Source organism: Lissotriton vulgaris, chromosome 8, assembly GCF_964263255.1.
Source record: "Lissotriton vulgaris chromosome 8, aLisVul1.2, whole genome shotgun sequence".
NCBI lineage: Eukaryota > Metazoa > Chordata > Amphibia > Caudata > Salamandridae > Lissotriton > Lissotriton vulgaris.
In genome coordinates, this window is record NC_141696.1 from 206,521,670 (window position 1) to 206,537,426 (window position 15,757).

A 15,757-nucleotide genomic window follows, 5' to 3' on the forward strand; every position below is an offset into this window, starting at 1 on the left:
GCAGTGTTTAATGTGTTTAAAGCGCACCTCAGAAACCACAGCGGCGATATTAAATACCTGTGCGCCGAATACCAAGGCTGGGAGCTCTTCCATACACTGCCAGACACTCCATGGCCCCTTATCTTACTCTTGCAGGTCCCTACTAGGCATGAGCGAATTTTGCGGATCTCGCGTTCGCGAATTTTGCGGATTTGCGGATTCGCAATCCGCAAAATCCGCGAATTCCCGCGAATTTGCGGATTTTTTTTTTTTGTGTTCGCCCGTGTTTCTGCCAGTTCGCGAGGGTTTTGTACACTTTCGCAAATTGCGAACTTACCTGTCGGGTCGCAAGTTTCGCGAACTTGTTGTTTCTACGTGTCCAGCCTGTTTGGGACACTCTTCTTCATCACTGCCACTCTCTGTCACCACTGCCACTCTCTGACTACTCATGCCACCCTCTGGCCCACCCATGCCACCCTCTGTTTCATCACCACACCCTCAGGTTGTCCAGTGTACATTATTTTCGGCAAAGCAAAGCACACCTTCCCTGCCTCAAGTGACCTGAATTAATTTGGGGCTGATTCATGTGTCACAGAATATTTTTTTAGCTGGCACCTGCTTCCTTAGTGCGCCCTGATTAGTGATCTTTTGCACTTGCTAAGTGCTTTCATTGTTGCAAAATTAGTTACAACACCTGCCCTGCCCCAACTGACAATAATGAATTAGGGGCTGATTAATGGATTTTAACTTCCAGCCTGGCTCCTGCTTGTCTCCCTTAGCTGTAATTCAGGACCTTTGTGGCATATGTGTAACTATTCTGAGGTTCAGAGCAGGGTCACATAATAGTTTCAACTGGCAACTGAACTCTGGAGGGGCCCCTCAGGAAGCACTCCAGGAAATGGCTACTAATGATGAGCCTGAACTTTTGAACCTGGTAAGTAGTTACTTTCAGTTTTGCTAAGATCGTATTTCTGCAATTTGGCACTTATTCGCGGGGCGCGAACTCACGCGAACAGTGCGAGCAGTGCGAGCAAAATCCGCTGCTCGCGGATTTGCGGATTTTGCGGGAAATTCGCAAATCTCGCGGATTGCGGATTTCCCGAAAATCCGCAAAATCCGCGAGCGGAATGGATTTTCCGCCCACGCCTAGTCCCTACATTTTTTTTTTATCCTTGGTGACTTTCGTCTGTCTTTCTTCCTCTGTTTTCCCGTTCGTGTGCCGGCCCCCTAAAATGAATTCTAGTGGGAGTACCTGCTACTACCACTTACTCAAATTAAGCAGTGACAGCAGTGGGAGAGTTGTCAGCAGTAAATGTTTTCTCCCAGTCGTCCTCTGACTGACTTGTGATAGATATTGGCTGTTTAGGTAAGGCTGCAAGTGCTTATGAGACCGCATTTGTTGTTTTGCGTTATTACGTATAGATTCCGATCGGACGAGCCAGTCAGCTCACAAAGGAGGCTCGCGCAAGTTCAGCTTCCCGCCTGTGCAAGACTACCTGCCATTGTCGGGTTCGGTGCCTCCATTTATCCTGGGTGCAGAGTGATTGGCAGCGCTACTGCTTCCTTAAAATGACATTCACTGTGTATTTCCTGTACCAACACCGTTAAAAAAGCAAACGATGAAGGATACAGATTCTGTCTTGCCCCTCCAAGCAGTGTAGATATTGTGGGCATAGAACTCGGTGAGAGATCACCAACGAAGTCAGAGATGTTCAGATATGCATTTATTTATATAGTGCATCATACATGCAATTAACCTAATTCTAAGCACTTCTGGTTTTGGGCTGAAGCAAAGAGAGATGAGTTAATTCGCCTACATCACCTAGCAACAAGGTTTTGGTCAAGTGCCATTATTTGCCCCTATTTCGCCTGGGTCGGAAGTGGACAGTTAAGCCACCACACCACATCCAACATTGAGTTACTGTTTGTACACATGTGGGTGTATAGAATGGAAATAGGTGACTAACTGGAGACAAGTGTGGTTGTGCAAGTTGAAAATTAGGTTCTGGGCCATTTACAAACCAGCAACGTTTGGAGTGCAAGTAGTAGTCAATGTGTAACAAGATAAAGGCTTGCACATGCCCGATGTGGGTTATAAAGGCATGTTACATAGTAGGTTGTGGCTTAAAGCCAAGTGTGTCGTGCAAAAACTGTGAGAAACGACAAAGCTTCTGTTTACAGTATATTATCCACCAGTTGGTGTCTGGGCACATACTCATGATAAGTATGTCTCGTGGAGAAGTGTGGCTCAATGGTTAGAGCGGCAGACCCTGATGCAGAGGTCTAGCCCGGGACCAGGGTTCAATTCCCCGCCTCGGCGGGTCTTGGGCTAAAAAATTCCACGGACCTGATAATTCTCGTCTCGGTGCCTATTCCAATCATGGAGTCCCACTCTGCAACTCTGGGCAATAGCTTGCTTAATCTCCACAACGGCCCCCACAACGCTAAGGATGACTGGCCTCCACCTTGGGGGTGCCCAGGAGTGGACACCTCACAGGGAAAGCCAGGATGGGTTCCACAGCGGTATTCGTACAAGCGCCTTGAGACCCTTGCGGGTGAGTAGTGCGCTATACAAGTATCAATTTACATTGCATTACATTACAAGTAGTTGTTAGGCAGTGCTATAGACCAGTTCTATGTATAGAGGATTTTATAAGGTGTGAATGTTTACTTGCATAACTTTGCTGAAGATTTTAAGGCTTTGCATGTATTCGAAAAATGTAGACTGTACCTGTGACCTACTTAGGGATGTTTTTTTACATTTGAGAATTAATTTTATTGAACATTTTACAAAGCAATAATTATGGACTTAGTACAGGACAGAGAGAAACAGTTGCATAATGGAATATGCGAGTTCTAGTAGGGTACATCACCATTTGCATTAACGTAGACGCATCATGAGGTCAAAGTGATGCAGCATAGCAGTGTAATGCGATGGTATTAGTACCTAGTATCTTATGTCTTCTATAATGGAGAGGAGAGAAGAACTGCAAAGCAATTAACGATCAGCTAGATTACCCCAGAATAGTACCAAGGTGAGAGATTAGCCAGGAGGGAGACAGCAAGAGAGTAAGGAGGGAAAAGGAGAAATAGCAGGGTAGGAATAGGAGTGAGGGGATGGAGGAAGGGTTATAGGGGGATAGCTTTTTAAGATAGATCTCCTCAACTCTGACACTTGCTGGAGTTGCAGGAAAGAAAATAGGTAAGAACATATGATACTCTACTTGTCCTTCTCTAAAATATTCAGTCGGAAGTCGGCGAAACCATCCTGCAAATTCTACAGAGGAACTGAACTCCTAACCTTGCCTCTATTGCTCTTGGTATTCTCGACTCTGATACAAACCATAGACTAGACAGGGAGGATCGCTTTTTATGTGATATCCTTGTCTAATACGGTCTTAAAGCCATTCTATTAGAGTGTAAAGATCTCTCCAAACTTTCAGTCCACACTTTGTGGGAATGGGTTCAATTTAACAGGGGAGCAGATAATTCTCTAAACTCACTTAATAAGCACTTTGAAGAAAAAACAAAAAATCTGGTCTAAACTGGACGCATTGTTCACCAACACAACACCACTTTAGATGCTACTACCACCCTGCAACCCCCACCCTTGCTCCCCATTCCAAATACTTGGAGATAGTTTAACTCCCATTGTGGTTGTAAACATGGCACTAAGGTTGTAAGCCATCATGCTAATCTCTGGAATGTGTGTAATGTATTTCAACAAACTATAGAGGGTTGTACATAGGGCCTGGCAAAAACGTGTGCCATCAGTGGAAAATCCATTTCTGTCAAACTCTTGACTGAAAATTGCAGGACATGTGAAGCCTCTAAGAAGGTTATTTGCTAAGGTGAATTGAGTACAAACTCTTTTTTTTAGATGATTAAAGTTTGAAAAGGGGGTGGCCCCATTAAAGTCTACAGAGGCATTTGGTTTGTTAGGCAGTTGAACACCAATAAAAAGAGGATAATCTCTATGAAAGGTAGGTTATTTGACAGATGACCGATGCGTCCAGCTTATGGTAAAAAGTATGTCCATTATCACTTGCCTGGTGATAGAATTAATAGATTGATGATAGAAAATTGGGCAGATGTGTGGGGTGTTGAATTACTTAAGTCCACAAACCCTATAGGAAACTGTGACAGTAACAGGATGATTTCCTAAGTGATGTTATGAATGTTGTCATTTGAGATGTCATTCAATACAATGAGTGATGTAATATGAGAGATCATAAGCAGTGCATAACAGGTGAATTTAATGTTATTTTCAATCTTTTAAACTCTAGTTCTTATCTCATTTCAACATGTAACTATAACGCCACATTAACTTTCATTTTTTTCAGTGATTATTTTTAGGTTGAGCCTAGAGCAGCGTATGCGCTGCTTGCTCAACTTTAGTAAGGGGGTTTTCAAAGTGCTACCCACAAGCTTTTCCTGGCCTAAAGCTTGCGTGCATGTGCGCGTGAACGCATGCAGCCGCCATCTGCCTTTCTTATCTCATTAAGCCTGCCTTGTTTTGCAGTTACGAGCCCTCATGGCTCATTAAGTGCTTTCGTGCGCACACAACTCCCTCCGCCTCTCTCTAATGCTGCAGCCCCCATCTATGCATTCCGCACGGCAATGCTTGTTTAAATCACATTAGCGCTGGTTGTGTCATGGCACTTTTTAAACAAGCATTTACAATGCAATGGTTTCGCCTTTGGAAATGTTTGAGCTATTGGGATTGTAAATGACAATTTGTATTTATGTGTTGGTTTTGAAAACAGATAAATAAATGGCATTGTCATTTACATTGCCAATAGCTCTAACTTTTCCAAAGGCGAAACCGTTGCATTGTAAATGCTTGTTTGAGTTTGCCAGTATTTGTGGGACTCCATTGCTACAAATGTATATTCTAATCGGACTGCAGTTGATGGAAGAGTTGGACTATCTGGCTTCTAATTCTAGAACGTCGAAAACATTTTAGAATCTTAAAAGCCTTGAAATAGCTGGAAATCTCATGCACCCTTGTGTTTTCTTTACACTGTGGACCCTATCAGATTTGTTTTAAATGTTTGATCTTTCCGGCTATGGTATCCATCATACCCTGACATGTGGGTCATAAAGCTCAGTTGAAGCTCAGTTGAAGCTTGCCACAATACCGTGAGATTACCCATTTAGTGCATTACATGCTATTTTCTTTTTTTTCAGATTGCAAGTCCAGATGAAGATTCTGAAGGAAAATCTCTGTATGAAAGTTGGCTTAAAAAGACTCCTTCCCCTGAAAATAAAGATCTTCCCATGTAAGGTTCCATTCTTTTACTGAACATCACATACTGACTTTGTTTACGGATTGTTTTTTCTTTGTAAATCGAAGTGGATTGTGAAGAAAATGTAACCTTTATGGTGTGCCAGATTTAAAAAATATTTATACCTTAGTCTGTCAGCTGCATTGATACTGTTTTATTGATACATAGCTCACCTGAATGCTGCTATGTCTTACCCACACTGGTATGACTGCCTCCCGTAACTTAATGGCATTTCAATGAAACTGACAAACATAAGACAAGATGAAAAATGGGGGGGAAAAGCGTGTTTTGAAGGGTTAGAAGTGTATTACAACATTGGCAAAATTGTTAAATGTGTTGAATGTTAAAAGATTTCTATACACAATTTTTGCTGGTAGGCAAATTTGACATAGCAAATCTTTCACCTTTTTAAGTGTTAGCAGAAATGTGTGCATTATATTTTCATGAACATATAGATGTCCTATTGGTGAACGTAGACGGAATGAATGTTTTGCCAAAACTGTTACATAAACTTATTGCCTTTTATATTATTTCGATATTTTATGGGATATGCAGGCAACATACCCAAAACTCACAAAAGTGTTTACTTTTTAAGGTTTTTTTTCACTGAAATAGTTGTTTTTAATCTTTTCAACAAATCAGACATAATGTAAATATTTGGAAAGGAAGCATAACTGCAGCAACTGGCCCAGATTCTAAACTCAGGGTCGCATATGTTTCTCAATTAAACAACAAACTTCATCAGCTAGCTTTCCTCTTGAAACTAAAAGGCAGGGAATAGTTCTCTTAAATGGACTTTTATAGGACAAAGTTACAAGCACATTTTTAGTATTACTTCAGATTTCCTTTTCTGGCGTATCTAGATGGGGCATTCAAGGAGTCGGTAGTAATACATTTATAGCTGACTTAGCCTTGACTGGGTTTTTACAAATGTTGTTCTAAATCTTTCACATGCTTATCATCCAAAATTCATTTATTTCTACCATTTTATTTACATGCAAATTTATATCAATATTTTTTTATTGACCATGTATGTATGATTCCTGGTGTGACCACTCATGTCTCAGGTTATATGGGGAGTAAAGAATTTAACAAAAAATAAATAATCATTAGAAACCACATACATTTATTCTGTTTGTATTTGTGGCATATTACGGTTATATATGTTTTTGTTTGTTTATGCAGAATGAACAAATTGGGATCTGGGAGTGACTTTGAAGCGTTCTTTCAACGATTGGGTGTTGCAGCTGGCAGAGTTCGATATACTAAAAATCCAGTAAGTTATTTGCAGTTTGATTTGAGATTTCTTTATTGGTGCGTGCATTTGTATCCTTGTGGTGAATGATTTGAGAATTTACTACACTTGTACTAAAGGATGTTTTGTTATCTGTCATTTTATTTTACTTATAAAATGTTGAAAGAACTGGGCCTTAAGTTTAGTATGTGTAACATATCAGTAGCAATAACATAAACAATATCTTATATATTAATTCATGGAAAAGCTTCACAGGGGCAAGAGGAATGGGGATTCCTATTTTGTTTCTAAAATATAGACAGGAAAATGTTTTATTTTTTACCATGTTATTTTACCTATAAAGTACATGCATGCTTTTCATTCTATTTATTGTGCTCTTTAGAAATGTAAACTTGTTTTTGTTGTTTGCATTTTGTTCATAAATGTTGCTTTAGGATAGCCGAGTAAGGCAGTAGAGTGTTAAATGTAAAGAAGTAATTACTCAGCTATGAAGATAATGTCAAGGATACATGAAACAAATGGCTAGATCTTGTGAACTGTTGATGTGCTGATGCATAGACTGAAGAACTGTAATGAAAGATTTAGCGACTCATTAAGTTTGGCAGAGCAGAAGCCTTAGCAAATGTTCGGTTCATCTGCCTCATCTGGAGGGAAGGCAAATCAGATTTAAGGATTTGCACCAACAGAGACCCAGCTAGATCCACTGCAGGAAACTGTCACCTGGGTTGTACATCCGACACAAGGCTGCCAGGTCATAGTGATTCACCCAGCCCTATTTAGAGCGGGGTATCATCACTACATTTCCCTGCCTGGGACTGTCACAGGAGGCATGGCAGTCCCATTTAGGAAAATTACCCAGTGTTCCCCATGCTCCCTGCTCACTTCACTGGGCAAGCATTCAGACTTCAAAGCGGAAAATAGTACTGGCGGTCCTCAGCAGCGGGTACGGGAGGCCATAGACTGCTTTGACAACGGGGGCCGCTCACCAGGGTCTAAAATATCCTGTTAGGGTTGGATAAATACTCCCTGCTGAACCAGATATTGAAATGTCCAAATATGAATAGATTGGTTGTTCTAGAATGATTAAGGAGAGAGCATGCACATGCTTCAGGAAAGGTTGCACTCGATGATGAGCATCTATAAATGATCTTGTAGAAGGTTGAGTTTGGGTTCAGGTTGCCACTCCCCATTAAAGATTCCCATTATACTTCAGAGAAGGAGGTGAATGCTTGAAGAAGCAGCAAATAGGTCTGGTAGTCGTGATCAGAGGGCAGAAGAGGCAATAGACTCCATAGAGGGTCACTCACCAGGGATTTAGCATAGGCTAACAGGTAAGAAAGCGGGGAGAGACTTTGGGAGCAAATCAGACAACACGGAAATTGCATTAGGCTAAAACTAAAAGTGACAGCACAGCTGGAAGAACTTGTAATGGGCAGGGTGGAGAAGAAATAAGGAGAGATATAAGAGAATGCTCAAACAGTGCTAACTTGGAAGTGAGAGTTGAAAAATAAGAAACAATGTGATTGCCAGCAATACATAGATGATTGTAGCAGGGGGGATTTAGTTAAAGTAGCAGAAGGAAAGCTTAGGGTAGGAGGAATGGAATCCAAGAATCTTCCTGAGAAGTGGAAGTGAATTCAAGCATGAAAAATATTTGCTCTAGAGTTGAGGAAGATACTATGTCCAGTTACAAGTCCAGCTGTCAAGCACATATGCTAGTAAGAAGGCAACATTTGTGCAGGAGAGGGGGTCTTCTACACATCACAAATTACATGAGTGGTTTGTGTTGTGCACTGGCAGGGAAAGTGAATCAGAGAGTTTGAAGAAGCAGATTTAAAGTGACAGGGTTCAGAGAAACAAATGCACCCAAGCATGTACTCAGTTGAAAAAGAGAATACATAAGGGTGTTGATTGGAATCGATGTATATAGTACCATGATGTTGACAACAAAAGGCTAGATATCAGTAGAAAAAGGGTACTGAAGACAGAGGGGCAGAGCTAAGACAATGAAATGAAAGGTTCAATTTAGAGCCTGACAGAATAGCTCGGTAAGGAAAACTCACAACTTCCATTCTAAATCGAGAGGTGTTTGATTTGGAGAGACACAGTTCAGAAAAAAACACTTCAGATAAGCAAAATTCAGGGGAGCGCGATTTATTGGCTTAGTTGCGCTGTTACTGGTAACATAGTTCTCTTGGCATTGACTTGCTGCTCTGGTTAGCTACTAAAGAAAACATTTGGAACATTTAAGAAATGCTATGTTTGTGGATGGGTCTATTGATTTATCAAAACGAGGCAGTTTTTCACAATAACCCACCAGAATATCTGTTTAAGGAATTGAGATTTTGATGACTGCTGCTAATATATTCCACAAGGCCTTCAACCTAGTACTAGAATTTGCCTGAAGCAGATTTATCACTGGTAAATGTGAGAGTTTTAAACATAACCATGCTCAGATGGATATAATCTATGCCAGGTGTCCTGCAAATTATCTGAGTTAAAGCCATCCACAGAAGGGTTTGCCAGAAGTGTCTAACAGAACGATCTTGCTCCAAGAACATATTGTTCCAGTGACCACCACTCACATAGTGGCCTCTTACAAAACTTAGGTCATAAGTAGCAGCAGGATCATCTATCTTCAAGTGGTACAAGTTAGCAAATGTGATGTTAGTTCCCTTTCAGTGCTCCAAGACGGTTCTAGCCCACGTTTATTTTTGTATCCACGTTTTTCTGACTGAGAGTCAAAGTTGCTCCGTGTCTAATTGTAACAGGCAGCCCCAATTCAGAAGAGGTTTATGATTAGACTCTTCTAACAAACTATGTTCTATTGATTAAATGGAAGATGGATCTCCTGAAAGAGAAAGACATTGGCTCTTGCGTCCATGAAAGTTATCAAAGCTGCATCATGTTCCTGTGCCCAGTGTTCCACCCAATGAAGTTTAAGATACTGGAAATATTGTGCCATGCTGCAGTGCTTCTTGAGTACTTGGGTCTCCTGAAGACTTGTTTCAAAGCACAGCATTGATTAACCAACTCTCCCCCTGTGCCCTGCAACTCACACATTTGAGTTCTTGCCAGATTGTTTGGCACTATCACTGCAACCACCCAAAAGATCAACCAGGAAGATACTGCTATTAGAAGGAGTCAACTGGACATTTCTATGTTGAACAGATTACTTAATAAAATGTGCAGAATTCACTTGTGGGGGTGTCTGGAGTTGGTAAACAATATGCGTGTGGTGGCATGGGAGGTCAATTTTGAATGTACCACCAATATTGTTTAGATTACTTGGGGTAATCCCTGTTGAGCATACACTCCAGTTCCTCATTTGTTACAGATGGCATTGGAGTATGCCTACTCCCCTACAAACCCTTACACCCCTAGCTTTGTATACCAATTTTATTTATACTAAATATCAGTATTCAGTACAACAGGTGGTCAGAACTTGTAATATCTACTTGCAGAAGTTTGTGTGCTTACTTTTTTCCCCACACAATACCATCATAGCCTCTCTAACATCCTTTGGATTTAAGTCTTTTTTGACAGGTCTGTACTGGGAATAACTTCAAAACGTGTGCCAGTAGTTGGTGTGGGGCACTGCCGGCTGGTGACTCTTTAGAGTGGTGTGGTATATATGTTCGGGGAGAAATACAGAAGAAACTTTTGAAATATAGAAGGGAAAATTGCAGACTTTAAAGCTAATGTTGTCTTATCATATGAAAAAGCTTCAAATCCTAATGTGAAAAAGGACTTTGTCATTTTTCTGAGGGGAAACTCTTATACTCGCGGGCCAAACCGGACATTCAATCTGATGCCATGCACCTGCCAGTCGAACACTTTTCTCAGCCCCTTGAAGCTCCGGAACTCTGGTGCAAAAGTTTTGAAAAAGTTCCCAAATGTCTTTTGGTACCTATTCATTCACTGGTATACATATCCAAGGCCACTGGGACCTCCGGGAGAGCAATCAGAGGCACTGTGTTTGTCAGTAAGTGGAAGGTGGTCCAAACCCTTGAGGTGATTCTCACAGATCACAGAAGCCAATTGCAGCAGGTTCAGTCCATCTGGTATCTTTTTGCAAGTCCAGCAGTGTTCTGAGGATAGCTGGGTGAGGATATGCCATCCTGTGGTTGGGGGACACCATAAGACACTCCTAGCTCGACTCTGATCAATGGAGGTGCTTAGGCCCTGACCTTTCTCTTATTTCAGTAATTCCTTGTCTTACTGCAAACAGGACCAAAATGCCATGTGTCAGAGCATTTTCGAGATGATGAAGGTCTTCAGCCACACCAAACGTGGGCTCTTAGGGCTAGGTGTATGTTTTTGTTGACTGTATTATGGTAATACAAGTGTTGTGCCACATTTAACACCAAAATCTCTATTGAAGCAGGTAACGAACTGTTTCGACATGTTTTAGGGGTCCAAGCACATATTTTGGGCACTTGAGAACAGTCCCTCGGTATGCAGAGTCCTTATTGTTGTTTAACATTGCTGTGAACATGAATGTGCGGAACACATTATTTAGAACGAGTGTCAATAAAAACAGATTCACATATTTATATTTACAGTGTAGATTACAAAGTCTGTTATTATCACATAGTTGTATAATTGAGTTGTGGCTTTAAAGAACCTACTTTTTGAATTTAGAATATCTTTTCAAAGGTAACTGGCTGAGGTCATACCTACCAGGTATAGTTACTGTTTGACTGTTTCTCTAACTGCACGGTTCTAATCCCTCGTGCTCTGGTTACTATTACTGAAACTATTATTGGTTTTGTTCTATTATTTAATCATATAACTTGCCAGGGTTATGCTGAGTGCCAATGACTGCTGAGTCCGAAGAACAGCCAGGCCTGGTAAGTAACTCAGGCCTCCTGTAACTAGCAGGTGCTCTGTGGGACCTGCTGGAGTGCAAGAAAAATGGCAACTGCTGTCTTCCACTTCCATTGTGCACAATACAGTAATTGATGCTGTGCATAAGGGGAAAAGAAAAGCATTGCCAGTGCATGCATTTTAAAATAAAGCCAACTACTACTTGGTGATGTCCTTCAATTCTCCTGCCCCTGCACTGCCTTGTATGCACAGCCCCCAGGGGACGAGCCAGCCTGACCACCAGAAATAACCCAGGCTTGGCTCTCTTGCTGTTTATATTTAAAACTGCATGAGAACAATGCAAGGACTGTTTGGGGCAGGTGAACCAAACACTCAAAAAGGAGACCATAGGTCTGCGCTGTGTTCCCTCTTCATTTTTGAGAGGCCTGAAAAGCGTATGTCAGGTTAGCCAGAGTCCGAGATCTGTCCAACCTGTCTTTGGCCCTGCTGCCTGAGGCTGCCATTGCCAATCAACACTGGATTGGCCCCACCCTTCCAGGCTGCAACGGCCTACCTGCCAAACTAAGGCAGCAGCCAGTAAACATAGGAAACAACTACTTTCACGAAACATTGAACTTTAAATATAAACACTCCTGGTGACTCATTGTGGGGTTCAACACCCCAATAGAAGAACCACTACTGTTGTAGGGCACTCATTATGGCAAGGATAGGAAAACATATGCATACATACATCTGCCTTTTGAAAAGTAGTACAAGATAAGAGAGAAAGGTGCTTAAAATGAACGCTATATGAATAAGCTCAAGGTTAGAGCAGGTATTACAGGCAAGTGTACCATTTTTATGAAGCACAGGTTTAGATATAAGTTGTTTCACTCATCAGAGTTTAAGTTGTTTATAATGTATAGGTTTTGTGTTTTTTAAATTAATTGTAATACTTTTTTAAAGAAGTTCAAATTTTACCTAATATGAGCATCCAGATGCCAAACAGCTAAGCACAAAGATATACATAGACACATCTGTAACACAAGACACATACTGTTGGTGGTGGATTTTAGTTTTGGTTCTTTAGAGGGGTTTTGCAGAGAAAATAAACACATATTACACCAAAATGCTGTCAGAATCATTTTCCAAATCCTTCAATATCTTTAGATGAAAATAAAGCTATGAATGTATAGGTTTATACTTTTATTTTAATGGCAATTCACCTCTGGCTACCACTGCTAATAAACCTAGTGTTGTAAGAAACTCCAAATCGACAAGGTTTCTCTAAATTGTCCGTTTTACAAGCACAGAGGGCGGTGCAGTATTAGTTTTAGTTGAAAGAAAAAATTTCTGAAGATCCGCATGTATAACATTGATAAACCTACAGAAAGTAGTACTGTAGTTATAAGAAGTAATCCATGGAGATCATGAAAGAGCATAATAACACTAATTTACATATTCATATTATAAAATATTGTGAACTAATACTTTAAGAGAGAAAAAAACATGTATATGGCTACAATATGAACTGAAGAACTAAGATATTGTAGACTTATAATACATTAGAGTTGTGTATGTATAAGAGTCCAGAGTAAACTATGTTAGCATTAGGAACAGTAGAATCATTACGGGGACATAATAGTGAATATTGACCACATGGTAGAAACATTATGCAATTCCACCAAACTTTACCAGATAGTAAGCTTGCATCTTTCCAGTTGGAAGTGATTAATTTAACTGATGTAGATATGAGAAAGTCAAAAAGCTTAGAATCACTAGTTAGTAAATCGGAAAAGGCCTGAGCTTTATTGATAAGTATGTTAATTTATAAAGGAACTTGTAGTTGAAAATCTGTAAAATAATATCCCATACTTCTATCCGAAAGGTAAGAAATAACAGGACAATCATACAGTATATGCTGCAAACTTCCCAAATGTGTTTTACAGTGCCAGTAGTTTGGTGTGTCAGTTAGTTTCACCTTAAACACTTTAGCTGGACACCAAAAAAATGTGTATAGCAGGTGTATATTAGTTTGTATCAGAGTAGCAGGGAAGCACACTGTAATGTTACGCAACCAATTTGATTTCGATTGTATAGCAGAAGGATTATCTAAGTCCGAAGACCATCTGTGGGCTAAGTTAACAAAAAGGGTTGAAGTAATGGTGAGTTTAAAAAAAAAACTTTGGAAGCAATATGACCTGATTTACTAAAAAGGCTTTGATAGAATTCCATATTAGAAAGTTTAGCAAATGGTAGTAAATTATTATAAGCATCTAAAATGGATTTACATACCAGTTCATATTTAGAAATGTCAGATCGCGGTAAATGGTATTTGGTTCCTAATTCTGAAAAAGAATCAAACATATCTCATTGACAAAGCTCACTGATATATAAAATGGCAGTTGTAATCCAAAAATTCCAGAAAGAAATAGGTTTATTGGTCTTTATGTTGGGGTTGTGCCAAAGTGAGACTTTTTTAAAGATCGGATATTAATATCAGATTCATCATAAAAAGAAAGTAATGCCAAATTAGTGGCATGTAATATGGACAAAAGCTCAACAACAGATTTGTGTTTGAATGGAAAGCAGTTTATTTAGAATTGTTTTCACCAGTATTTGAGGTAAATAAAAAGTAGTGTGCAATTGTTAAATAATTTAACCTAGTAGTGTGTGCCTCTTTGCATTAGATTTTAGGAAAGCTGATAATCAATAAAATGATTTACAGTTGATTAAAATATGAGATAATTAGTTTTGAAATCTGTCTTGTCTAGTGTTTGATGTTTCTTGGATTTGGTATTTTCTTTGGAATGAATCACAGCCCATGTGGGTGATACATTGTATGATAGGCCTGACATGTGTTTATGCTAGATTAGGGTGTAATGATCAACCCGGTACAACATAACAGGAACATTTTGCTGGATTTGCCTACATTCAGTGCCGAAGTCATGAAAAGAATCTGCATAGCTAGTTCCAATTACACACTCCAGTAATCCCAAATTTAACTAGGGGGCAGGAATGATGAGAACTTTCCAAATGTATGATTTTTGTGTAAGATGATGTTTGAAAGGAAAGCACTTTCCAGACAGTGAATGCCTCAGATTTGAAATGGAGCGGTCTACCTGGGGATTTTCACTAAACGTTCTTATTGTTGCTCACATAACATTAATTAATTACCTATGCAGATAATTACAAGCAATTGACTTGCATCAATCAACAAGACTGTTTTATTTATAACAGCTAAGGCCCGTACAATGACTAATGTTTTCATACAAATTTCCCTTTCTGTAGAAAACAGATGAGTACATTAACTTCCCAGTTTTTCACACTGGGTATGACACCTTCGAGCTGGTAGAAAGATTCTATGACCCTACGTTTAATAAGCAATTGACGGTAGCACAGTTGCGTGGAGGACTTGTTTTTGAACTAGCCAACTCCAGGATCATCCCATTTAATGCACAGGATTATGCTGAGGCCTTGAAAAGTTATGCTGACATCATCTATAAAATTGCTCAGCAGCATAAAACACAACTTCAGCAATATGGTGTATCATTTGGTAAGTATTGGCATGCAATGGTCTAACAAAACTTGTCTAAAACTTTTTCAGGCAAATTTCACCATAAATACTTTTTTATCCTTCACTCTCACCGAAGTGGCCATAGGGTTGATGCTAGTGAACGGGTTTGCATCTGCCTTGTGTGCTCGTATGCTAACTGTGCATAATCTGTCTATTATTATGCAATTAGCAGAGAAATGTATGCATTTGGGTCTCAAATGTTAAGCTAGATGCCCTCCCTTTGTCTCATCATTTTAACGCTTCAAAATATTTAACTTTTCCAGACTCACTTTTTTCTGCTGTGGAAAACTTTACGAAGACTTCCACTGAGTTTCATAACCGACTTGAGCAACTGGACATGGATAAGTAAGTTCAATCAGTTTTCAATCTTGTTATGGCCCTCAGTGGTCTGAACTGTTGTGTTGTTTCTAATGATTAATACAATTATGTCACCCGAGTTTCTCCAAGCCCTTTAATAATGTAGCTTAATCAAAAAACAAAATATAAATTAAGAAAAAGCAAACTAAAATTATTGATGACCTTCTCAGACAGATATATAATCCTGGAGTGTTTACCCAGAGTTGGAAATGCTCCGCCCCTTACTAAATCTCTCAATTTAAAAATTAGATTAGTGATATTATGTTGGAAGTACCCTACAGGTGACAATGTACAGATCTCTCCCTCAGTCATAAGTCATTCTTAAATCTTAAATGTGCTCATTAATATATTAATGTTCCTTATGAAGAGTGTGCTGATTAGTACACTTATCCTCTGTATTCTTGTTACAAAACTTACAAAGTATACCTATTTAATAGATGTGTCCTGACTGTCCCCAGTGTTTCAGTCTTTTGAGAATTTGTCAATTAGAAA

At 39.7% G+C, this 15,757-nt stretch overlaps 1 protein-coding gene across 1 annotated transcript in view; it reads left to right on the top strand.

The window, feature by feature from the left end:
- The window catches only part of LOC147696878 (N-acetylated-alpha-linked acidic dipeptidase 2-like), a 476,544-nt gene that overhangs the window by 415,893 nt on the left and 44,894 nt on the right, over nt 1-15,757 (top strand). The window contains exons 15-18 of the mRNA XM_086933986.1: nt 5,170-5,261; nt 6,453-6,543; nt 14,623-14,887; nt 15,172-15,253. Coding sequence (XP_086790112.1) covers nt 5,170-5,261; nt 6,453-6,543; nt 14,623-14,887; nt 15,172-15,253 — 530 coding nt within the window. The remainder of the gene's footprint in view (nt 1-5,169; nt 5,262-6,452; nt 6,544-14,622; nt 14,888-15,171; nt 15,254-15,757) is intronic.